The 24776-nt window shown below is 45.9% G+C and overlaps 1 protein-coding gene and 1 long non-coding RNA gene across 2 annotated transcripts; one reads left to right on the forward strand and one right to left on the reverse strand.

Annotated features, from left to right (window-relative positions):
- The first annotated feature begins 511 nt into the window (after positions 1 to 511).
- LOC146199685 (uncharacterized) lies at positions 512 to 8721 on the forward strand. Its single transcript, XR_014704766.1, has 3 exons — positions 512 to 873; positions 2746 to 2895; positions 8373 to 8721. It is a non-coding gene; the product is annotated as an uncharacterized LOC146199685 (long non-coding RNA).
- Positions 8722 to 18195: 9474 nt separating this feature from the next.
- On the reverse strand, positions 18196 to 23004 carry LOC146199686 (uncharacterized). The gene is made up of 2 exons (XM_084592802.1): positions 22551 to 23004; positions 18196 to 18486 (listed from the first exon to the last, which is right to left on the reverse strand). Exons 1-2 carry the CDS (start codon positions 22947 to 22949, stop codon positions 18196 to 18198), a joined length of 690 nt encoding a protein of 229 aa, XP_084448928.1. The 5' UTR covers positions 22950 to 23004.
- Between the last annotated feature and the right edge of the window lie 1772 nt (positions 23005 to 24776).

Consider the following 24776-nt stretch of genomic DNA (forward strand, 5'->3'; position numbering starts at 1 on the left):
AGCATAATTTGTATAATCTATAACCAAAGTTGGCCAGAATAGAAGAGAAGCTCGGAACTCCACCTCTTTGACATTATTAATCAGTCATCACGCAACAGTATATAATTAATATTTTGAAGTAAATATAAAAGGTCGAACGACCATCCTTTGTTCGATCATAGGTGGCGAAAGGGAGGGGACGCGCGCATTTGTCGATGCACCAGCTGTATGGATTTACGCAAGAATGTGGATGGTAGATGGGGAGGCTTTCTATTTTTTTAGAAAATGTTTGTCCGTGGTTGGCTTGAAGAAACAATGCGTTTGCGAACACACAAAACAAAACTATTTATTAGAACTCGACTCGAGCGGTGCACGCTGGCGGCCGCTCATCGGCACGGTCCGAAGTCACGGCTGGCCGGTGCAAGCAGAAGAGGGCCGGGTAAAGTAGGAATGGAATGTTGAGAGGGTCGTTGGTCCTTCGTTCCCACGCGCAGCCCTTGCGAACACAACACCGCGGCGGGAATCACGCGCTGGTTGAGCGGGTCGTTGTTCCCCCTCGCCTACGCGTCTACGTGCAAGACACAACAGACAGCATCCCCAGCTGCGCTGCTGTGCGGCCTCCTCCCGAAGCGTTCATTTCAGAGCTTGTTGGAGACGCTACAAGACTTGTGACAGCTTCTTAAACCTTTCTTTAATTTCTTCCCTCATTAATTTTCTTTTTCATTGTGCTGTGCATAATTTTCTCTTGCGCCTATACATGTCCATGTGCTCCGGTTGGTGCTTGCTACATATCAGTGAATAGCTGAGCTGTGAAATGTCGCCGGAGTACGGATTACAGCAACGGCGGGATACCATCGGCATTATCAGACTCAGTGAACGCCGTCATCTTAGACCGTGAGTATATATCTTTGCAGCATGCCATTGCTTCATAATTGGTTCTATATAATCTCCTACCAGTCCCAAATGTTCTCTTTCTTATTCTCCTCGAAACAACTGCGGGAAAGAATGACTTCAAGAACTAAGCGAATTTTCGTCCGGGTTACATGCAAGCAATAAGTGCGTGGACCTATTTGCTGGCTGCGCTATGAATAGCATTTGCGCCGAAAATAGAGGAGCCGTGCGTAACAGGTGTGTATGCCACCAACACGTGACAGAACACTGCAGGCAGCCATTTGCGCAGTTTTTTGACTGTGCAGCGCGCCGCAATCAATTAGTAACCAGATACTATGCGCCCGGCTTTGTACATATATTTTGGACAGCCTCTCTTCTGCGCGCAGGAAGCCATGTTCACACAGTTTTTGGATTTTGTTAAGGGTTAAGGGCAGTTTTTTGTTTTCAGATGTACAGACGAAGTTTTGAAAACTGTTCGTGCCGTCTGCGCAAGCGAATTTTACAGTGGGGCAGACATGTGCGTGATGCCGCTTGATGACTAGGCTATAATTAAGTCATAATGAACCTCCACTTTTATAATGGTTAATATCATATTGAGGAATTGAAAGCCGTGAACAGCGCGTGAGCCCCTTTTCAAAATTTTCTTAATCGACGCCCCCCTTCTGAGCACGTGCCTTCAGGTGAGAGCGTTATCAGAAAGCGGCGACAATAGGAGAGCGATTTCGCAGACGCGCTTCGAGGGCGGGGGAAAATAACAATACAAGCAAAAAGGCACATCAGCCGTGTGTGCACTGCGTCCCTGTCACTGCAAAGTAAACAACGTGCACGCGGGACACAATGTACAAAACATTGACGGCCTGTATGAGGCAACCATATCGTCCGAAATATTGCTCGCGAAGCGCTCGATGACGGCGCGCACTTTCAGGCGAAATGGGACAGGACGTCAGGTCCGCCTGTTCGGCAATTACAGCTCTTTGTACCTCACGTGCCGTACCGTATGCATGAAGTGCACGCCATAGCCATCGTGCAAGAATGTTGAAACCGAAGCAGCGATCCACGTATTCTAATCCTATAGGAAATCATTTGGGAGTAGAAAAGAGCAACTTAATATGATGTGCATGGTTCTTTAATGAACGATATGTATAAATGGACGGTTGAATAGTTACAGTAATGGAGTGTTCCGCTAGAATTGTTTACGGCCGTGACCGCAATAAACATTACTCATATTGCTCTTAGCTTTAAGCTCTGGCATTGATAAGCCTATCTAAAGAACCGACTGGCAGTGACAGGTTGTTTACAGCTGTTGATCAAAAGGTAGGCCATCATGCTATTATTGCAGGCATATTTGCTTCTTTTTGTACCTCTGTTTACTATAACTTAATTTTGTTCCCCATTCCTAGGGACGCTGCACCTCTTACAACACTCACTGTTCAGTCGCTTTTATTCAAGTATACAAAAAGGAGGAAATGCGCATGCACTCATAGGATAGCCTGTCTTTCCGTTAACAGCTGCAAATAACACGCCACTGCTCCTCGGTACTTTGGATGAAGTTTTCAATGGGGTTACCTGAGATGCCTAGCAATTGCTGTAATATTTATACCAATCACTGCAGTGAAACAGAAAGGTAACACTGCATCACTTTAACTGCTACATGCACCTATAAACGTGCCTTAATTTATTGCCTATTCTTATAGACGCAGGACCTCTTACTATAGGCTTTGTTCAGTAAGCAACCGTCTTTCATTGCTTCAAGTTCTATCTCTCCACCACTTTCTTGTTGCTCTGGGTGTGATCATTTGATTTCATTGTTCAAATCATATTGTTTTATCATGTGTGAATGATTTAGCCTGCACATACATGCTTTCATTTTTTTAGATGCGCATCGGGAGCGTTTTCTACGTAGAAGTGGATCGATTGAGTTGTATCACTGGTGCGAAAACCGACAACCCCCAGAAGATATGTGTCCTGTGGTTGGAAGGGCAATAAAGAAGAAGAAAATCAGCGGAAAAGCCTGCCTAAAAAAAGGTAGCACTGCATCACTGTAACTGCTGCATGCACCTTTAAATATGCCTTATTTTTATTGCCTATTCTTATAGACGGCGGACCTCTTGCTATTGGCTTTTTGCAGAAAGCAACTGCCTTTCATTGCTTCAATTCCTATCTCTCCACCACTTTTTTGTTACTTCGAGTGTGATCCTTTGATTTTATTGTTCAAATCATATTAATAAATCGCCGGTGAATGATTTCGCCTACACATACATGCTTTCATTTTTTTTTAGGTTCGCATCGAGAGTGTTTTCTACGTATAAATGGATCGATTAAGTTGTATCACTGGTGCGAAAACCAACAGTTCGGTACCCCCAGAAGATTTGTGTCTTGTGGGTGGCAGGGGTATAAAGAAGAGGATAATCAGTGGAAAAGCCTGCCTAAAAACTTAAAGATGGCGCAAAAGCAAAATGCTGATCAGGGTTAGAGTCTGATTACTTCTGTTATCCCATTTCATTTGCTAGGTGATGTGACATATATGAAGCACCTTAGTATAATTTGTGGTATACTCACTGAAAATTGGGTAGACATTAACTTTTTTCTCGTTCAATTATTTTGAGTGACGCACGAATTGGAATAAAACGAAGTCATCCACACGTCTAATGCCCATGGACATTAGATGCGTGGATGAGCTCATTAATTGTGTTCCTATGTGAGCATGCAATAGTTTGTCGAATATATTAATATGTTAAAAGTTGATTTTTTTACTGTTAACCGGAGTAATACATATGCTCCATATCATAGCATTATTCGCCTGTAGTTTGTATCTGCTCTTTCCTAAATTGTATTCTACAAAGTATACGTGTGTCATCTCGTACGTCTATTTAACTAGCGAACAATTTGCAATCGAATCCCTTTTGTGATGTTTCAGCTACAAATAATGTATGACAGTTGTGACAATATAGGGAGCTTTAGGTGTAACATATAGCGCGGAAATCTTTAATATATGCGCTGATATTTTTATTCACCGCATTGGCTAAACCAGCCTGTTGAAGAGACGAAATGAAAACAAATATGGATGTCTTCGGACAGGAACAGTAATCGTGGTGCCATGACCATTTTTTTAATTAAATTTTCATATGTCGTGGGCTAATGTCTCGACACAAAGGAATGACCCTTAGGTTTGCCAGATGCGGCGTAGTATTCTCGAAAAAAAAAAAAAAACGCCTATCACTAAAGCTGGAAAACGCCGTTTTTGTCGTTTCAAAAAGTTGCACGTTTGGAGGCCGGCTGGTTGCGTAAAATTTTGTCATCCACTGTTTTTTACTCACCGCATTTGGGTAACGTTTACTTGTATAAGAAGTATTAAAAGTGTGTTTCATTGATGCAGTTGATTTAGTAAAAAATCGCAAACTGCTTCAAGAACAACGCGCTACAAAAATGTTAATGTTCAACCTTACATACTGGCGTGACGCATTGCGTTGTTTGCACTAAAATATTCTGTGTTTATTACGCAGGTCATATTGTTAATTTAAGGCAGAATTTGGAGCTCTAAGCTGCTATGTGTGTTCTCTGTAGCGCCACCAAAAGTATTATGCTGGAAAGCGATTTGCTTAAGATTGTAATTATAAAAATTACACATTGAAAAATCATCTTCAAAAATATAGTATTGTTAGTGGTGGTCAAAGATGACAAATGTAATAATATATTAATAACCTAGATTGAATACTATTGCACCTAGCAATAAAAAAGAATGCAGGACAAAGAAAAAGTTCAGCTTTCACTTGCGTTCTGCCATGAAATTGACAGAAATAGTGAATTAATACCATTTTAAGCTATATTAAGTATTTGTCCCAGAAGCAGAAAAACGGTGTTAAGCGCTGACAATGTTTTAAATTTTACTTAGGGTAAAATGTAACTAAATTAAGCAAATACTAAATTGAAGTTTTGATGCCTATTCCATAAGGGGGAGCCATATAAGCACATCTATAGAACAAAAACAAGCATTTTTATATTTCTAATATTACATTTTGCAGAATTCAATATATTTACTGACTCAAATTAACAAAGTACTTTGCATTGTTTCCACAGATTTTGATAAAAATTGATGTTGCGGCCGTTTCTTCAATTCTAATCAGTTTTCCTTATTTTACCATTTTCTTACTTTTGTCCAATTTCAAAATAATATGCAGATACACACACAAATCTAGAGCTTCAAATTTTTTCAGAAATAAAGAATGGAACCTAGATAATGTAGAAAAATAGGTTCTGTGCCGAGATATTATTGGATCTTGCAAGAATGCAGGCTGAGTTTGGCCATTATCAGCACAAGCACTCGGTTTAATATTTAATGTTATATTTTTAAACAGTATAACGCAACACTTTTTAGTCCGTGATATTTTTGAGGTACTGAAGATTTTTGAGAGGGATTTGAATGAAAATCGAAGATGATCTTTTTTTAATTGCAGCAAATTTGCCCTTTACTGCTGTTTTCGAATTCTGAGCAATTTTGATGCGTTGTGGAGAACACACCTAGTGGTCTGGAGCTCCAGATACTGCATGGAATTAAGAACATGCGTCAGGAAGTGAAAACATATTTAGTGCAACCAACCTAATGCATCATATGCCAGTACATAAGGTTAAAAATGAATATATTTGCAGCGTATTGCTCCTGAAGAAAAGTTTGCGATTTTTTAATAACACAACTGCAAAAACAAAATAGGTTTCTAATAGTGTTTGTAAATATAAAACCTGCATATATTTAGTGAGTAAAAAAGAGCAGATGACAAAATCATGGCATCCAAACTTGCAACATTTTGAAATGGCAAAAACAGCGTTTTCTACCTCTAGAGATATACCATACAATTGTTTTTTTTTTTCGAGGAAACTACGCGTATCTTGAAAAACTAAGGTTAATTCTTTTGTGCCTAGATACTTGCCCACCACATATAAGAATTTCATTGGAAACGAAAGATGGCCATGGGACCTCGATTATGTTTCTTATCTAAGGCACCCATAATACGCTGTGAGAAAGCCAATATCAAGGGCTTTTTTTAATATTCCATATTTCGAACGGTTGTGCCATCTAAGAAAATTAGAAAGCTAGGCACACCTTAGGTGTAGCCAGCCCTCACTTTCTGTTACAGCTGCATTTGCTAAGCTGAATTAATGCGTTGATTACTTTATTTTAGCCACGAATATAGCGCTATTACGTGTCAATTTTAAAGAAAGGCCGCAGTGACGCGATTCCTGTAGAATTTGTAAGTGAAATCTGTAAACCTTACAAATCTACCCATATATATGATCTCTTGCAGGTTTTATTCAAGCTACATTACACCTGCTGCGCCCCATAGCTTGAGCCAAGGGTTATAAATAAACCATTAGAAACAGACGATGGAAACCGGTGGTGCATTGCTGGCAGCCACTTAGGACAGCGCAGAAAATTTTTATTTTGTACGTGGGGAAGTGAGGTTATTCGCTTCAAGTACTAAATATTCACTTTAGACAATAAATAGGACTTACAAAGTCGGTGAGCACGTTCGGAAACCCCTGTTTCAATATTTGCGGTTAGAAACCTCATGTGTACCTTTTTTTCCAGCTGTAGATAAATTCCGGGTTATGTAGATACCGAAACCGTTACCAGCCTTTTCGCGCACCTCAACTGTGCTGCTCACAACATGATTTTGAGCGGACAAAACAACCTGCCGCTAAGATTGCTAGCCCCATGCATGAGTAAGGGTGATATGCTGGCGATGGTTGCTTCGCGTCGGCCCTTTGGCGCACATGAAGGCTCGAGTTACAATGAGCGCGCCGAACTTTGCAATGCGGACAATGACTACAAAGCGGTAAGGATATAAATGAGTTTAACAGTATTTTTCAGCTGTAAAATACAAATACAGTCTTGTTGGACGATGTGCTGGCGCGGACGAAGAAACCATAGGCAACTTGTAGGTCTAACGCTACACAGGGCTGTCGAGCCAAGCCAAGTCCTCAATTGCATTGTCCGGGAATCAGATTTCTGTATTTTCGTGGTTTCCTATTGTATCTGGCGTTCAAAATGCAGACGTGAGGGTTCTTTATCACAAATAATCAAACGTGGATTGTGCCGGTACTCTTCAAAGTAGCAACACCATTTATTGTGTAAGTCATTAATCAGTAATTTAGGTAAATAATGTCAATGTGATGTTATCTATGGGTCCAGGTCCGTTCAGGAGCTCTGGGCAGGTAGCAGAGCAGGTTCACAGACACACGGCCGCTTTTCTTTTCTTGACCAATTAACGTAACTGGCACAGACATGCATACAGCCTAGCTTATCCCAATAGGATATGTCCCAACACAAAACCGTCCTACTTCTGGTTTGGGACTTCCAGTCGCCCGAGGACTCGGTAGCGCGGCAGGCCACGCTCCGACGTCTGTATCCGGCGTCTGCTTCACAGTCCGGGGTACTGCGGTGTACCGCGGGGTACCGCGTCACGCCCGGGTACTGCAAAGTGCGGCACCAGTGCGGCAGCACAAGTGCGGCGGCCAGGCACGCTGGAGCGGTTGAGCTGTCTTCGCAAGCTGTTCGCCGGATGACGAAGCGCTGGGCAGTACCAGACCTCGGACCAGGTGCCCGACAGGTGCTGGCGAGCCGGCCTTGAACGCCAGGCCCAGGACGATGATCTCCGCCGCCAGCGACGCCCAGGAGCGTCCGACCCGTTCGCTTGCCGGAACAAACTCACGCGCACTGGCCCGCCCCGCACGCGGCCACACTTCACTTCCTTTCGAGCCACCCGCACGCTCGCCACAATCACCATCATCACAGTCAATAAGGATTCCAAACAAAACCTTTTCTGTGGCGCTCAAGGTAGCTTCCAGCAATATATATCTGGTTTCCTTTGCCTGGCTCCGAAATGTTTTTTTTATCCCTTGGATCAAATTTGCTTGGACAAGCAGTATATGTGTAAAAATGATGCACCTGTGAGCTACCCGTTTAAGTGAGCTCCCGTTTAAGTGAACTACCCACAAAACCAGTCAAAAGCGTATATCAGCTAACCAGCGGCCAGTGCAGCAGTCGTGGGCTTAGATCGCTTGTGTATATTATATCTAGCCATTTAAAAAAAATGAAAATGGTCGCCGAACATTCTCTTGGTAACGATTATTAGTATAAACTGTTTGCACATCGCAGAAAGCGTAGGAGCGGCAAAAAACTAGCGCGCCAGTCATATGCGGAGACAGCCGATAATCAAGCACTAATTCCTAGTGTGGGATGAAACACTGGCTGTCTCAGCCGTATTGCTGTGGAGGCGATCAAAATGCAACAGGGCACATGCTATGCAATGTATGTGCGTCTTTCATCCTAATAAACCCAAGGCAGCTGAAACTAGTCTGGAACTCATCAGTATAGTGTTTCTCATTGACCATAAATTTCGGTACATGAATCCTGGAATTTTCTACATCTTCCTAAAATAATGCGCGCGATTTTATATGCCTCGTAATAGTGTTGTAAATTTTGTTTCCTCATTGTTTTTGTGCAGGTGCCATTTGCGAAAAAGTTGGGGTGGACGATTTGGAGGCACACGCATTTATTCGCAGGTGGCTGCCTGGTTCCTGTGACAGGGGGGGTGGAAGAAAAAGGCGTTATGCTGAAACCTCCCCTGGCGAACCAGGCATGCCACCTGTGAATGCAATTGCAGGGTCAGTCCCCTCACTACGCCTATGAGTGTGCCCTCCAGCTCCCTGGCCCCTTCCACTTCCCGAGAGCCCGCCCTGCCCTGACCAACCCTGCCACTGCCCCGCTAACTGCTGCTGTGTGTGCCCTCAGCGCTGGCTAGTAACAACTGCCGTCTATAGTAACAATTGCAATAAATATTATCTTTTTGTGAACCATGCCCTTGTTTTGTGAATATCTACTGGTTGCTCATGAGCAACAATTTGAATTTATATGGCCACTCCTATTTGAAAGGCCATTATTGTCCCAGCAAGTTCGATGTGCTGTCACGAATATGGCTAGAATGAAAAAGGCTGCATTTTATGGCCTGCACAGGCAGTGCCACAAAATGTGTAATCTTGACATCATCAATGGCACATGAATGGAGTAGCCGGTGTACCCATAAACCATTGGATTAATATTGGTATCGACAATATGCGGCATGAATGGAGTAGCCAGTGCACCTGCAATGGCTAACCATTGGTATGATATTGGCATTGACAATGGGCCATCAATGGAATAGCTGGTATTAAACAAATATTGGTAATACAATGATGGTATAATGCTGGACAGTATTGGCAAGAATCATGGTGCATGAATGGAAAGTCTAATATTGTGCCTACATTGGTGGCTCCAGCTTGGTTGAACACTGGACCAATCTTGGAACGAAAGATGGGCCAAGAATGGAGAATGTAGTAAAATGCCCAAATGCCAATATCAGTCCAATATTGATGCCATTCTTTTCCAGTGATGAGCCATTGTTGGACCAATGCTGGTGTGCTGCTTGCTACAGCAGCGAACAGAAGCTTAGGATGAGCAGAAGTCCAGTTATTTATTTATTTATTTATTTATTTATTTATTTATTTATTTATTTATTTATTTATTTATTTATTTATTTATTTATACATGCATCTACAGCGCCCGTTGAAGGCGTTTTAGTAGGGGGGATACAGTATAAAAGCATACACCGTAATGCAGTTGACAACTTGCAAAAACAAAACAATAAAAATGATAAAAATACAACGCATTCCATTACTGAGCAAGCTCATAACAAAAGAATCATGAAATCAAGAAAAACGCAAAAAATGACATATTGTAATAATAAACAATCGTATACAAGAACAATTTTTTTTTTGAAAACGCACAAGCAGCACAGCACATAAAAAAAAATAATAAATTCAACAAAAGGCGCGACAGAGCGTTTTCAAACGAAGATTGCGGTACTAAGACAACTTCTGGCAATTTATTCCAGTCATGCACTGTTTTAGCAAAAAATGAGTTTTTAAAGACATTTATACGGCACTGGTATTTTGAACCTTTAAAGAATGATCTAAACGGGAGGATATATAGCTGGGAGCTTTCATGTATAAATCTTACTTTAACATCCCTTGTTAAATCGCAGGTGTCAGTGCCAGATCACCTTAGGCATGAACGCGTAGGATGTTTGTATATATCCCAGCCGTAACAGAAGCTCGTGACTCCCATTCCGACGGCGAATTTCTTGTTCTAGACTCAAGATCGTTAGCGAGCTTTGTGCGAGTCGACAGTGCGACCGCAGAGATGTCAGACCGTCACGTTTAATGCGAATATTCAGGAGCGGGCACGGCGCGATGATAAAGCGGTTCAAGGACAAGGTAGTTGTTTGGAAGCGCCCCTTCAGGAAAAACCCTAATTAGTCAAGCCCGCTCATCACGTGCCTGCGGGTTGTCGATGTGCAAACAGACACCAATCCACCGTGAAAAGCAAAGTTGGGCGCCACCTGCGCACACAATGATGCACATGCGTGCGCTTACGCAAAACAATTACAAGCGGGGTAAAACAAAACAAAGAAAAAAAAACAGCCAAGGCTCATGCCAACACCAAAACAATTACGGGCGAGGAGCGGCGGTCGAAAAGCGCACGTATGAGTCACGGCGGTCGTCTGAGAACCTGTGTTGGGAACAATGAACCCGTGTTCAGTGCACTATACCAAGAATAAGGCTGAAACATCACCGCTGCAGGCGCTATCTCTCGAAATGACCCGTGCCGCGCCCGGCTTATACGACGTGTTGAGGGCGTTCGGCGTCTCGATAAGGCGCAACCCGGCTGCTCCGCGTCTCAAAATAACGCCTGTAATGTGTCACCACACCAGCTGCTCAAGAAGGCTGCAGTATGTCAGTGAGCATGGAGTGTAAATTAGCGGCACGAGAAAGGAAGAGTGCAAAATTTAAAAAAAAAAGAAAGAGGGAAGACGAAGCCAGTTATCACAAAGTGTGCTGCCCTGGTAACCTACCTGGCAGGTTACTGCAGATTAGTAGTATGATAAAGATGAAAGTGAAAACAGACACAAAACTTAGTGCCATGTGTCCCTCGAGCTCTTCGTCCCTGTCTTTGCGCTGTTAAAATAACGCACAAAAATTTTTCACCTCAGGTGTTTTATCTAATCAATTGTGCATTATTTTAACAGCGCAAAGACAAGGACGAAGAACATGACATGAGGGACGCATAGCGCTGATTTTTGTGTTTGACGCCGATTACAAATCATGGCATTTAACTGGTGTTATATTCTGTAATCAGAACAACAATGTGTGCATGACTGCATCAGTAACACACTGCTGAACACACCAGAATTACTTACTCTTACCAGTTATAAAGGAAGATGAAGAGGTTACACAACTGGAAAATATTTAGCCGTTATAGCTTTGAACCATAATAACACAATTTTACGTCTACGAAGTTTTTGCGCGATTTTACGCGTAGCAATTACAGCATACTCGAATTAAATCCGCCTGATGTCTCTTCTTCCCCTCCCCGAAGGAAATGAAGAGTGATAAGAGGGAACAACCGGAAACGACGTCACCGTTGCCTCGCGATGAATGCAGGCCGCTTCCTTGCTGTGGTTTTCCTGTACGACGAAAGCCGCTGCAAAAAACTTCTTTCACGCGTTACTTTTGTGCATTCGCTTTCAACAAGTGGCCGAGTCAGTGTACTATATAGCATAACTTTGCACCCAGCATAGTGTTTTTATGCGCGGCATACGGCTGCACGAACAGAAGTTTCCGTGATTATGTGCTCCACCACTTTCCCAAAAATAAAGAGCTTGCAACATGGTGAATTGTATATGTCCAGAGACAGAACTTCAAACCCTCAAGAAACACTCTGCTTCGTTCAGATCACTTTCATTACACGGACTTCTACTGGCGCCTATCGTCTATCATGGGCAATGGGCATCGCCGCCATCAGGAGCAAAGCTCGTCAAAAGAAGGAAGCCTAGATCGAGGTAAGGGCTGGCTCGAATGCATAGCGTTGGTATTATTAGTTATGTGAGCAACATTCAGTCGTTTGTTGGAAAAGTGTTTACGAGTGCGCGAACAGCAAGGCAATGCGCCGAAAGGCACAACCATTGTTATTGTTTACGCGTTCCTGCTCTAAGTGCGTCGGCCGCTTGTACGCCTGTTGATAAGAACGGCAATTGTATGATCCAAGATGTCCGTTTTCCGACGTTTGTCGCTTCTGTGTGAAAGCTGGAGATCCGAATATGTATACGAATAAGCGCATTGATTTTTCGGAGAGCGAATAGATTCGATAATAGCGAATTTATCTCGAGAAATATAACATACAGGTGCGAAAAAATTGCCCCGTCGCGGTGGCGCAGTGGTTAAGATGTCCGACTCACTAAGTGTGCCGGTGTACCCGGGCTCGATCCCGACCGCAGGTGGCTACGTTTCGATGGAAGCGAAACGAAGAAGCGTCCATGTGCTGTGCCATGTCAGTTGTTGTTGTGGCTGTAGGAAGAAAGAAAAGAAAATGTACGGGCCTGCATGCTACTGGCGCTGTAGCTGAGCCACCTCCGCTGCCTCGTGCGGACAGAAGAGAAAATAGACAAGAAAGAAAAAGAAGAGGGAGAGAAAGACGCCACCACCGAAGCGGTGGCGGGTGCAATGACGGCCTACAACAGATAAAAATCAGTGGCTGGCTAGCCCCCGCCGCAAGCGGCGTTGACCTACCGTCCCAGCCCCGTAGGGCCAGGAACTGTCACCCTTCATCACCTCACCCATCACCATGTCAGTGCAAGTTAAAGATAATAATAATAATAATAATAATAAATTGGTTCACAGGAAGGGAAAGGCGCAGTAACTGTCACACTTGCTCTGTGGACACCCGAACTGCGCCGTAATGGAAGGGAGGAAGGTGGGAATGAAAGTGGAAAGAGAGAAAGAGGAGCCGTAGTGGAGGGCTACGGATTAATTTCGACCACCTGGGGAACTTTAACGTGCGCTGACATCGCACAGCACACGGACGCCACTTCGTTTCGCCTCCATCGAAACGCAGCCGCCGCGGTCGGGTTCGAACCCGGGAACCCCGGCACAGTAGTCTGGCGTCTTACCACTGCACCAACCCGGCGGGGCAGTTAAAGATCCCCAGGTGGTCGAAATTACTCCCTATCCCTCCACTACGGCTCCTCTTTCTCTATCTCCACTTTCACTCCCACCTCTTTCCATTGGCGGGGCAGTTAAAGATCCCCAGGTGGTCGAAATTACTCCCTATCCCTCCACTACGGCTCCTCTTTCTCTATCTCCACTTTCACGCCCACCTCCTTCCATTCTGATACGGCGGGGTGCAGGTGTCCGCAGAAACAAGTGTGACAGATAAGGCGCCTTTCCATTCCTGTGAACCAATTATTATTATATTCAGCTGCGAAAAAAAAAAAGCGACTTTCCTAGCAAGCCCATAGCAGTTGCAACAACCTAGGTGGCGACTAGTGGCAACGATGGCGTCATGATGCCTTGGACAAACAGCGGGCGGTAACTCGGCGCGTTGAACAGCCTGCAGCCATTGCTGCTTATTCCTTGAAAATAAAGACACAAATCGCTCTTTTGGAGCAATTTCAACGTGACAGTCGAGTTCACGAAGTATTATTCTATAAAATTCCTCCTAAAACTATCTTCTGTTTTGAAAACCGCTTCATGTTCCCTTTAACGAACGCATTTGTGTTGCGGAATTCCGCCATCTAGCAAACAACCACAGCGGAAAATCAAAGCCTAAAACGAACGAAATTTTTAACGACTTCACTGGCAACAATCAAAGTGCAAAACGACGCGTTACACGCAGCCATTTTCTGCACTTTCCACCCTCCTCCAGCTGCGTTACGTGCACCGGCATTCAAATGTACTTCACACTAGTCTATAATGTACCAGCGGGCGTGCTGCTAACGACCTCAGCGGGAAGCCATCAGACCGTAAGAATTGCCCACCTTTTGTCTATTCTTACTTCTTTACACAAAAAAACTTCGAAGGCGGGAAACTGGTTCGGACCGCTCGTCCCAGACGTTAACGGTCGTCCGTGGGCGGACAGCCGCCGGGCGCACTGCAAGGACGTGGTTGAGACGTCCGCGTGAAGGAGCAGCTGGGGTCACTCCGTCGACCCCTGGCACATATCGCCGCCGTGACCAGTCCAGACGTAGGCTCCCTCCCCTTTCCTCTTCTCTCTTTTTCTGTACTACGAGCAGGTGTACGATGCTTGCTTACGCGGGTGAGTCACCGGCTGCGCATCGCACTCGTACTGCTCGTACGGCCTTGGGCGTGTGCCGCTGACGGAGCTCCTTGTCACTGTGGATGCGGTTCCCCTCGGAGAGGGTGCAATGCGGCTGCGTGCGGCCAGTTTCATTCAAGGCTTGAAATGATCATGGAGTGTGGGTGTATCGCGGTTTCCGGTGCGAAACACGGCAAAGACAGCTGGAAGAACTCGACGTGGTATGCTAGAGAAAAATAGCTTCGCGGCCTCCTGTTGTCGGAGCATCTAGGGACGAAACAAGGCGAACACATGAACACTGGTCATATCTTTTCCTCGTTCTTCTGTCTTTTATGCTGTTTCGTGCCAAGATGCGCTATGCCAGGTTACCACCTTTCTGTCGAATGAGTTGTCTTACGGAAAATACGCGAGGTATCGCAGGTACAGAGCATTAGAAGAAGGAAACACAAGGTGTTTACCCACAAGAATATCTGGTTAACTCCGACGAGGGAACCGCTTGTTTCGTTGTCGTTGCGCATTAGTGCTCGCCTAGCTGGCGCAAGCGACGTTTACGCGTAACTCCATTGCCACATGCTTGGCGACCGTCCATTAAGCGCAGAGCGTGCTCTGTAAATATACAGACATTTATGCAAATTGCTGCCAGTTAACGTCATTCTTCGTGCTTTAGGTTCTTAAAATAGTGGCAAGTCGGAGAGTTACTAGCTACCAATTTGCAGATTACAAAAATTATACAGAATAGACAGACGTTTTTTAACTTCGAATTTACGTGCCGGGTCTGCTATGCAACTCCAAGCTTATTCTTCCCTCCAATTGAGGTGGAAAGAGACGAATGTTCATTGTGAAATTGTGATCGTGCGATGCCAAGTTACGAACGTAGTGACGATGACGGTTCTTCCAAAGGTCAGTTTTGGAGCACATCAGAAGAGCAGCACTGCGATGTGCAATCAAAAACTAATGTTTGAAGGTACATAAGCTTAATTCTAAATTAAATCAATCTTTCTTCAAGCGATCTTTCTCAGTGCCAAAGATCGATGCATTTGGTGTCCCCGTTTCTCCTAATGCAACAATCTACAACGGCCTGGCATAGTCGTTGCACAGTGCGGCTGCGGAGTATAATGCGAGCTTATTGCTTGTGCATCTCCACTATTTGGTATATTGCCCTGACCTCATAGCCACGACTTTACATTGCAGGACAAAACAGGAGCATGGAGCCTACCTTAAATATTATCACTCTTTCTAACACACACACACACACACACACACACACACACACACACACACACACACACACACACACACACACACACACACACACACACACACACACACACACACACACACACACACACACACACACACACACACACACACACACACACACGCACACGCACACGCACGCACACACACACACACACACACACACACACACACACACACACACACACACACACACACACACACACACACACACACACACACACACACACACACACACACACACACACACACACACAAATACACGCGCGCGCGCGCGCGCTTGAAACTGCTTCTCGACACAATTGTTTTGTGGTTTCCGCAGAAATTCCCTCCTGCAGTTATTGATCCATGTATTAATACATTGACTCAGTAAGAATAAAACGTTGCACTTGAGAAGAACATGTTTTATGCAGTACAGTTTGCCGCTGTTTTGGTTAAAAATTCGTTCGTCTTGTTGAAATGTCGCGCTTTGTCCACCTATCAGGTGGCTGTGTACTACAGCTATGCATTGATACACGCATCCTCATCTTCATAACAAAATATAAATAGATGGGCATGAACGTTAATGCATATAGGTTTGGTTTGGTTTATTGAGTTTAACGTGAGCGACTCGGGCTTTGAGAGACCTCGCAGAGGGCTCCAGAAATTTAGACCACCTGGGATTCCTAACGTACACTCACATCGCACAGCACACAGGTTGACGCATATAGGCAATTTAATGGCTACAATGCGAAGGAGAAAGATGTACGACGTTTTTATTTCTTGTTGATACCGTCGGCATTTACAAGGGCCCAGTGGTAGGTAACAAGCACATTTAATGCGTGACGATCGAGGCCAAAGCGAACGATTCATATAGGCAATAACGGCTACAGTGGGCAAGGATTTTGAACTGCACAACTATACGTCATGCATACCGACGTTGGACGATGGAAATAAACAATGTGATTGTCTTGCACGCAGAAGAATACACTGTAAGGAAAAAAATGGATTAGAAAAGACGAGGAAAGCACCGCACACGTACGAGCAAAAACAACAAAAATCGTAGTAAAGCCAACGCATCACGCTACCAGAATAAATTATATATCGTCTAAAAAGGTCAAACTTGCTCCAAGTGATTCGGACATGAACTACAGACTAGGAAATCATGTTCAAGAATTTTATCGCAGTATCAAAAAAAAAAAAAGAACAATGCCACTTCAACGGCGATAAAATGTGACAACACACGACATGCACAATGTCAACAGCAATATATCCAAGAAAATTCTGAATAAATATTTACAACGCACTCTCGCATTCAAGTGTGAGATAAAGTGCAGGTATATCAACGGCTTGTTCTTGTCACACATTTTTTGGAAGTGAATAAGCTTATGCTTGCATTCACATGTGACGTCTCTCATGCTTCCAGTTACGATCTGGTCCACATTGAACACAAATACTCTTTATCAGCTTTGGTTTGGTCAGCCTCGAAAGCTGATTTTGGTCTTATAGTGTATTGCATCCGAAGAAAGCGTAATAACTGTTGAATGTTTTACTTATTTTTATTAACGGTTCAGTACTACGAAACTTTAGGAACGAATGAATATACGCCGTTCTTGTTTTGTTTTTGTTTTTCTACAAGGAAGAAATTATGGTTTGCAGTACAGTTCGCGGAGAAAATCCACAGTAATGGTGTGCGACTCGAACAAAGAATAATGAATGAGCACATAAAATTTCCTTGAGAATAGCGACAGAGCACGCGAGTGATTCAGCCTTCGATTCATCATTATAGGCGCAGGCCATATATGGGCCAAGAACGTAACTGAAACCGATTTAGTGATAATACATCCGCTTAATCATTTTTAATGCTCCATGTGGTGCCTCGATCTCGGTCGACTCCGCGGTCAGTTTAATAGAGAGATTTAGCATACCGTGATCTGCGATCCGCCACCATGACCCTCTACAGCTCGCGGGCGGTGCGTACAAGCTGATTGGTTCCAATGCGGCAGGCCTATGTACCAACACCCAGTATGTGGCGCCATCTATCGGCATCAAATTGATCTGGGCATGCGCAGTGGAACGCGCGGTGGCGGATCACGGTAACGGGTCGCGGATCACGGCGTGCTAAATCTCTCTAATGACTCCTCGGTTCCTTTAGTGGAAGAAAAATGGTAGTGCTAGCACTTGCGAAGGACAGCCTTTGTCAAAAATAAAGAAGCCATGCACTTGCCGATTTCCTTCCCTATTTATAACTTCGACTTCTAGCGGGGTTCCTCCGACGTCGTTGAATAAGGTTCGCAGTTCCAACAACGCATGCGGCAGCAATCCAGCAATCCCCGAGCAGGATCCAGTACACGCAGGAGGTGACAATACTAATCGCAATTATCGATGTTGTTTGTTTGTTTGTTTGTTTGTTTGTTTGTTAAGAGATTTACAGCATGTGTCGCCACTGTTCGTTTAACCGCGAAACAACGGAATCTGTGAACCAGGCAGCTGCCGATGTTGTTCGATGTTGTCCACGGCTTGAATACGCCGCAAATACTGCCTCTAGAACGTACGCAATGTCTGTCACTTCGCTATTGCGGCAGCGTGCAACTGGTGTTCCCAAACAAGAGCGACGCAGACAGCATCTGCACGGTGCTGCTGCGGTTAGGTAGCTCGCGCATTTGTTTCTCTTCAAATCGATACACTTAAGACTCGCAAACTACTACTTCAATTCTTCCTACTGCCCCTGTAATACCGATATAAGCACTCTATGGAGGGAGAACATCACGCTTCTCAAGGGTGCTCCGGCTCGAAATAGACGCGGCCTTAAGGTAAGGTCTTTCCTGGACTTGGATTCATGGCAGTCAGGAAAGAGAACGATCGCGTTGTAGGTGCAGGGCCATGCAGCAAAGGGCGGCGGTCTAGGGAGCCGCCCCCGGATACGGCGCAGGGGGCCGTGGCCGTTGAACCAGCGCTGCTGCGTCCGGCGCCAGTTCGTAGGCGTTCGCGGCGACGACGGCGGCAGGTCTGCGGGCTTGACGCGACGAGGTGACGGAGGCTGGAGACTGCGGAGGCGTGCCCGATGCGGCCCAGGGCGCCTCCGTATTCGAGGCGAAGCTGCAGCTGCCGCCGCCGGTGCTTGCTGTGGCATCCGGGGTTGCGATGGCGCGTGGACTCAGCCGAAGCTGACCCGCGATCAGGTTGACCGTCGTCTGCGTAGAAAACAATACTAGAAAACCGTCTACCTTTGGTGACTTTTTTTAACAGCGCGAGCTATTAAAGCTATGGTTCCCGACCACCGGTGGTCGTGACGACGACTACTACGGCCTGACAACGCGAGATTGGCTGTTTGTTCTAGGGACCGTATCTAAAGGCGAGGTGTGTGTGGCGAGGAGGGGAGGGGGAGGGCGCTTTGACGCCTTACTAGTTAAGAAATTGTTTCCGTTCCTTCGCTCATGGCAAGCCAGCTAGATCGTTCGCGTTGAAAACTCGAAACCTTCCTTTGACTTTTTCTATGGTCATTTCATGCGAGCGAAGTATATTTTTATTAGTATTATGGTAACCCACAGCACTTGAGAAGAAAATAGAATGTATCGACCGCTGTTTGACTCCAGGATTATGTTAAGGCGGGTACGCAGCCCGCATAAACCAGCGACTCGATAGAAAGGCGGTTAATTTCGCAAAGGGCGGTATACAGACTAGGTAATTATAGTTACCTATAGTCTGTACAGTTAGCATGTAGCTCACGCGCTCACATGAAACAAATAAGGTCTGGTTTGTAGTTATTAACCTGTATCTTTCTTTTTCCGCAAGCATTTCGGGAACGGCATCCACATTTGACGAAGCGGTCGCGTACACAGTGATCCCAGCCGAATGCTTTCACTCTCTGATGATATGGCCTATATAAAATCTAGCCACCAAACATTTCACTAAGGCATATGAAGCTACGCACTCGCTGGCAGGTTATCAAAAGCGTCCTTTGCAGACTATTTTTGTGCCGAGAAAAAAATTCACTTCAGGGCCCTAATTCGGCGCGAAAGAAGCGACCGCCGAATTAGAATAGAAAAGGGGAAAAATGAATTCCCTCCTATAGCTGCTTGTGCTTAAGCACTTCTAGTGTTTAAATAAAATATTGACGTCGATAGATCCCAAGTGGTTTCGGGCTGTTTATTAATATAGTTATGTAGAATAACCGGTCTAAAACGGGCTAAAATTAAGAAAAATGACGCATTTAGCGGTTCATATAGCTTCAGGTATAATTGCCAAAAGGCGAGTACATTATACTTTCGGATCATGCATACGTCAATAAATGTGCAAAATGTATTTCAGTGAGACGTGTGGAGTTCTCGGGATTCGGTCCCACCAGTACCAATACACTGTGACAACCCTGAAGAGAGGTGCATAGGGCAGCTGCGGAAAGGAAGAGGCCTTTCCTGTGTTTCATTTTCATGATTTAATTTCAACAAAAAAACAAACAAAAAAAACTAGCGAACTACTAAGAACAGCTCAAAGAAAGTATGCACACATAGCGGAGCATCCACAGTCCACAAATCTGCCAAACGTGACAACCTTCTGTTAATTAGACCGGGAGGTAGTGAACCTATAAAATGCGCTTTTTCTTTCTTTTTTTTTTTTTTTCAAGAACCGCTTTAAAACAACTATCCACCGCAGCCAAAAAGCACTCCACATACCGCGATTAACGCTCTTTTTGGTGCAGTAGTTCTTCTTAAAATCTCCACGCTAGCAGCGGCTGCAATAATGGTGGTTTATTACAAATTTTCGGGCACACATAAGCCTCTTTACGTGGGGCAATGAGAAAGCATTTCTCTCCTGTTGCTGGTCTGTTGGTGCACCTGTGTTCCCACTTATGATGCGTTGTGTTATACGCGAAGTTCCGCTAACGCCCAGAGTGTTCAGGTATGTCTGGGCCATTGTATACATTGAGCTGTTATGATGTCAGGCACTGCAACTATGACGGTAACTCATCATGGCTATGACTAATGAAATCATAATTATCAAGATCAATTATCAGTGACTTTCATTATGATATCTGGATGAGATGTGCGAAGGACATTTTTGGTCGCAATTTGTGGTCACGCGAGGCATGAGGCAAGAAAGATTTTCGGCTTAAAAAATACAAAATGAAACAAATGTCGTAGTCGGCTAAGGCAATCGCTATATAGTGATACCTTAACCGCTCGAGCTGTGGCCGGCGGAAATAAAACAGACAAGGAGAGGGAACAGCGATGCGAAGTAGTACAGAGGGGCAGCGATATCGAGAAAGGACAGGGGGCAGCTATGTGCGCTGTTTACAAGAAACACAAAAAGTAAGCCAGTTTACTCAGCTTGCGCGCGAGTATCCAGTCACTGTCCGAAATAAACTGCGCGCGAGCGGCAACTAAAATAAAATACAGAGTGACTTCTTAAGGCCCGTTCACACTTGCGACTAGCAGCGGTAGCGCGACCGTTTTGGTCGAAAAGCGACAGTCGCAAATGGTCGCATCGGTCGAAAAGCGACTGCCGCGGGCCGATCGGGCGCTGCTCGAATTTCCAGTCGCGCGACTACTAGTCGCAAACCATTTCACCAATCAGCGAGGTCCCGGAGTACTCGAACGAGCACCTTCTTAATGCAATTAAAGAATACCCCTACCTTTTCAACAAACGGCACCCGGAATTCGAAGGCAGGGAGATAGGATATGGCCTGGGAGGAGATTGGAAATATATTCGGACTATCCGGTAAGTACCATGAACTTCTGAGAAATGGGCTTTTCACGCAAGTGCAACATTTTATATTGATATCACGGTGATTGACATCGTCTATTCGTCGTCGGCGTTCTCCTGGAAACACGACAGCGCGGCACGCGTACCGGCTCGCCTGAAAAAGCTGAAGTGTCTGGCAAGCGGCAGCTACCGACGTTCACTGTCATCGCCCAGCAGCTCTCCTACACCCAACTCGTTCGGAACGAGAACAGAACGAGAAGGCGACTGTCGCAAGTGCGAACATCGCTAGTGGCGAGCTCCTCTCCTCTGGTCGCGCGTCCTCATCTAGTCGCAAGTGTGAATAGACCTTACAAATTGGTGCGTTAAAAGCTACGAGGTCCGTGCGGTCTGATCAGGTGGGTTTTACAGCAAGGTGGACATCATACACGTCATAGAGCTGGATAACTAGGCGATTAATTAAATAAATGAATTGATTACCTTTTTGTTTTTGTAATTAAGAGGTAATTGCGACATTGATGGCCATCAACATCAAAATGAGCCTCATTTTTGATCAACTTGTTATCTATGACTCACAAACTGTCACATCATTTGATCGTCATCAATGAATTTTCTTCACACACATGCACATATCAATGTGCAGTATGGTTCGCATCGCATGTCAAGAATATGCAATTGAAAGCTCGCTCAGTTGGCCTTCATTCTCGCATTGCATATAGCTACACAGCTACATAATGACAGCTTCATGCGTGGTATGTAGTCAAAACGCCCCGCCGGGGTGGTGCAGCGTTAAGGCGCTTGACTACTGTGCCTAAGGACGAGGGATCGAATCCCGGCCTCGGCGGCTGCATTTCGATGGAGGCGAAACGGAGTGGCGTCCGTGTGCTGTGCGATGTCAGTGCACGTTAAAGATCCCCGGGTGGTCGAAATTTCCGAAGTACTCCACTACGGCGTCTCTCATAGCCTGAGTCGGTTTGGGACGTTAAACCCCACAAACCAACCAATCATATTAATTCTTTCTACAGTGTGAACGCCCCGCCGCGGTGGCGCAGTAACTCGTAACTTATCACATATGCGTTAGACCACCCGGCACAGGTATAAATCCCCTCTTAACGAAACCCCATAAGAACGTGTCCGAGTGACTTAGGAGCGTGTCTGACTCGGGATGCAAGGAGACGGGGTTCGATTCCCGTCTCACCCTCTATTCCAAAGGAGAAGTCCGAATTGAGATCGCCAACACCACGGAAGCCGGATTTTCCAGAGAAAGCAGCTTAAATCCTACAATAAAAAATCAGCGTGGGAGGGAAGCTTTCGCAAATGAGCGCCATGCCTGTGGAGTGCTTGGTCAGCACGAGCTGAGGGTTCAAGAACAATAGTTTCAAGCAGTTCGCCTCACAGAAGCCGAGCGCCATGTAAGAGGAAAGCTTGCAACCTATTGGCAAACCCCCGATCACACGGCGGCCTGAGGATCGAACCCCTTATCTACCGTACGCAAGGTACATCCACAACACTCGCATCCTTGAAATGCAAATGACCGCATAAAGCGCTCCCTGCCGACCTGGGAAAGTCCCCTGGACAGGTGTCGGGCGAACACAGCTGCTTCCATGGGTCGGCCTTGTCGCAGCGTCTCTGCCAGAGCGCCGATGTAGTTCTTGGCCAGCCTCAGGGTCTCGATCTTGGACAGACGAGGCACCGCGGTGCCCTGCTGCTGCTGCTGCGGCGGTGAAGGCTGTTGCAGGTCACGTCCCGGCAGGCAACCCAGGGGCACGCGCCGTCGCAGCATGTCCAGCGCAGCGTTGAGACCGTGCATTCGCTGGCGTTCCCGGGCGTTGGCCTTATGGCGGCGCTGGCGAAATTTGGACAGGCGCGGCGAGGAAGAATCGCACGGCGATGACAGTGACGTCCCGGCGCACGGCGTACTGCGGGAGGTGTCGGCCGAAACCGGACACTTGCGCATGGTGGCGAAGCCTCACGCACCCGTAACCGGAGCTGGCTACAGGAGTCGCATGTTTGGGTAGACCGATAGTCCACTGGAACAGTATAGCGGCTGCGTTATTTTTTTTTTTTCATTAATTTTCGCAGTTGAGAAAATGGGCCTCGCACAAAAAATTGTATATTTTGACATCATGCGCACAGTGGACATCATGCTGCTTGAACATACGCCTTACGATCATTCCCGCCTGTCGAACAATCATTTACCTAATCGCGCACTTTCCTTCGAACATCGCTAGGAGCCTATCTCATTGGAACTAGGAAAAAGGGGTGAATACGAGGATGCATGCGGATGGGGGAGTGAGACTATGACACCGAGTGCATATTTTGGCATTGCTGATGCGACTCTTGGTAAAAGTATACAAGTCCGGGAATGCGTCGCTCAGTACTGATTCTCCAGATATGTCAAGCTGAAAGATTGCACCCACCAGTATAAGCCGAAATGCACGCGCAAGTGGTTTATTTACTTAAAAGAACATTGTGCGAAAACTATGGTGCGAGAAGGGGCGTTGTTCGGGGGATTTCTTCAAGGTCTCAAACTATTCCTGAGAAGACCTAGATGCACCAAAAGTAAAATATAGAGATAAATCAACTATACCACATACCTTGTGTAGCGTTACCTGCTGTACAAGTGCCGAAACCAATGAGAATTACGTCATCAATTTTGATTTTAGCGCGGCCACGTTACATTCGCCTATCTAATAGAGATGGAGGTACAAGCCATCTCCAGTAATGACGTTGCAACTCCTGAGTTCTCCTGACTGATAGTAGTGAGTTTCGTGTTCTTAAACTAACGGCGCCGTGAACTGCGCTAATGCAAGAATAGCAGCGAGATGTGCATACGAAGTCGCCAGCACTCTAGGGAAGAGCAAATCCAAACGTTTTCACAACGTGAAAGCTCACCTGTGGCCAGGTTCTTCCTGGATAGTGTGCAAAGATCTCATGCAAGTGGGCCACAAGAGTTTCCAACCAATAGCACTTCCTGCGCACCCAGCAGCCAGGCAGACTGAACTGTCCCGGATGGAGTGCGCACTGCGCAGGCTACCGCTCTCGAGCTCACCTTTATGGGCCGCTTATCAGTATCTCTCGGACTACGGCAACACCTTTCTCCCTGCCTCTGTCTCCTCCCTATATCCCTTCCCACCTCTCGAAACAACCTTTGTTTCCTTGTTCTTCCTCTTCCTGCCCTCCTCACCTCTTCTCATGCACTCGTACTAAGCACCTTTTTCAACCCCCCTCCCCCTTCCCACCCCCTACACAACGTCATGTTGCTTCGCGTCCTCCAATGGGGATACCGCGCACTCGTGTACAGACGCCGCGAGCGTTTACCCGACGCCTCGCTGCTGGCATGGCGCAAAAGTAATTACTCCCAGCAGCGCTTTGCCGATACCTGGAATATGTAGGAAAATTTTGCGCTTCAAGCACCGTACACGGGGCGAGATGGAGAGAAAAGGCGACGGGAACGCTTGTTATTTCGCACCCACAGCAGCACCAGCGTGCCACCTCCACGGGACGGCATGCGAGCAGCCAGGGCTTGTTTACCTTGGCAGGCCCACGGCTCCGGCCGGAGCGCGCGGGACTGATCTCTGTGGAGTTTAATGGGCTAAGATTGGTAATTGGAGGCGATGCAGCGTAATAGGCACGCCGCTCGCGCCTGTCTGCCCGCCCACGGCGTGCTTCCTATCTGCCGAAGGAAGAGGCCCTGCTGGCACAATCGATAGAGATAGCGCCCGCCACGGTGGCCGTTCATCTTCCCGCAAGCGCACACACGCAACGGAGATGCCTGCGCCGG

This window comes from Amblyomma maculatum, chromosome 2 (genome assembly GCF_055883805.1).
Source record: "Amblyomma maculatum isolate TAMU_Amacu chromosome 2, ASM5588380v1, whole genome shotgun sequence".
Taxonomy (NCBI): Eukaryota; Metazoa; Arthropoda; class Arachnida; order Ixodida; family Ixodidae; genus Amblyomma; species Amblyomma maculatum.

Coding starts and splice junctions, on each gene's coding strand:
- LOC146199686 (XM_084592802.1), bottom strand. CDS start 22,949: ATGCGCAAGTGTCCGGTTTCGGCCGACACCTCCCGCAGTACGCCGTGC. Junction 18,487..22,550: donor TGTCCAGGGGACTTTCCCAG/GTCGGCAGGGAG, acceptor TTTTCTACGCAG/ACGACGGTCAACCTGATCGC.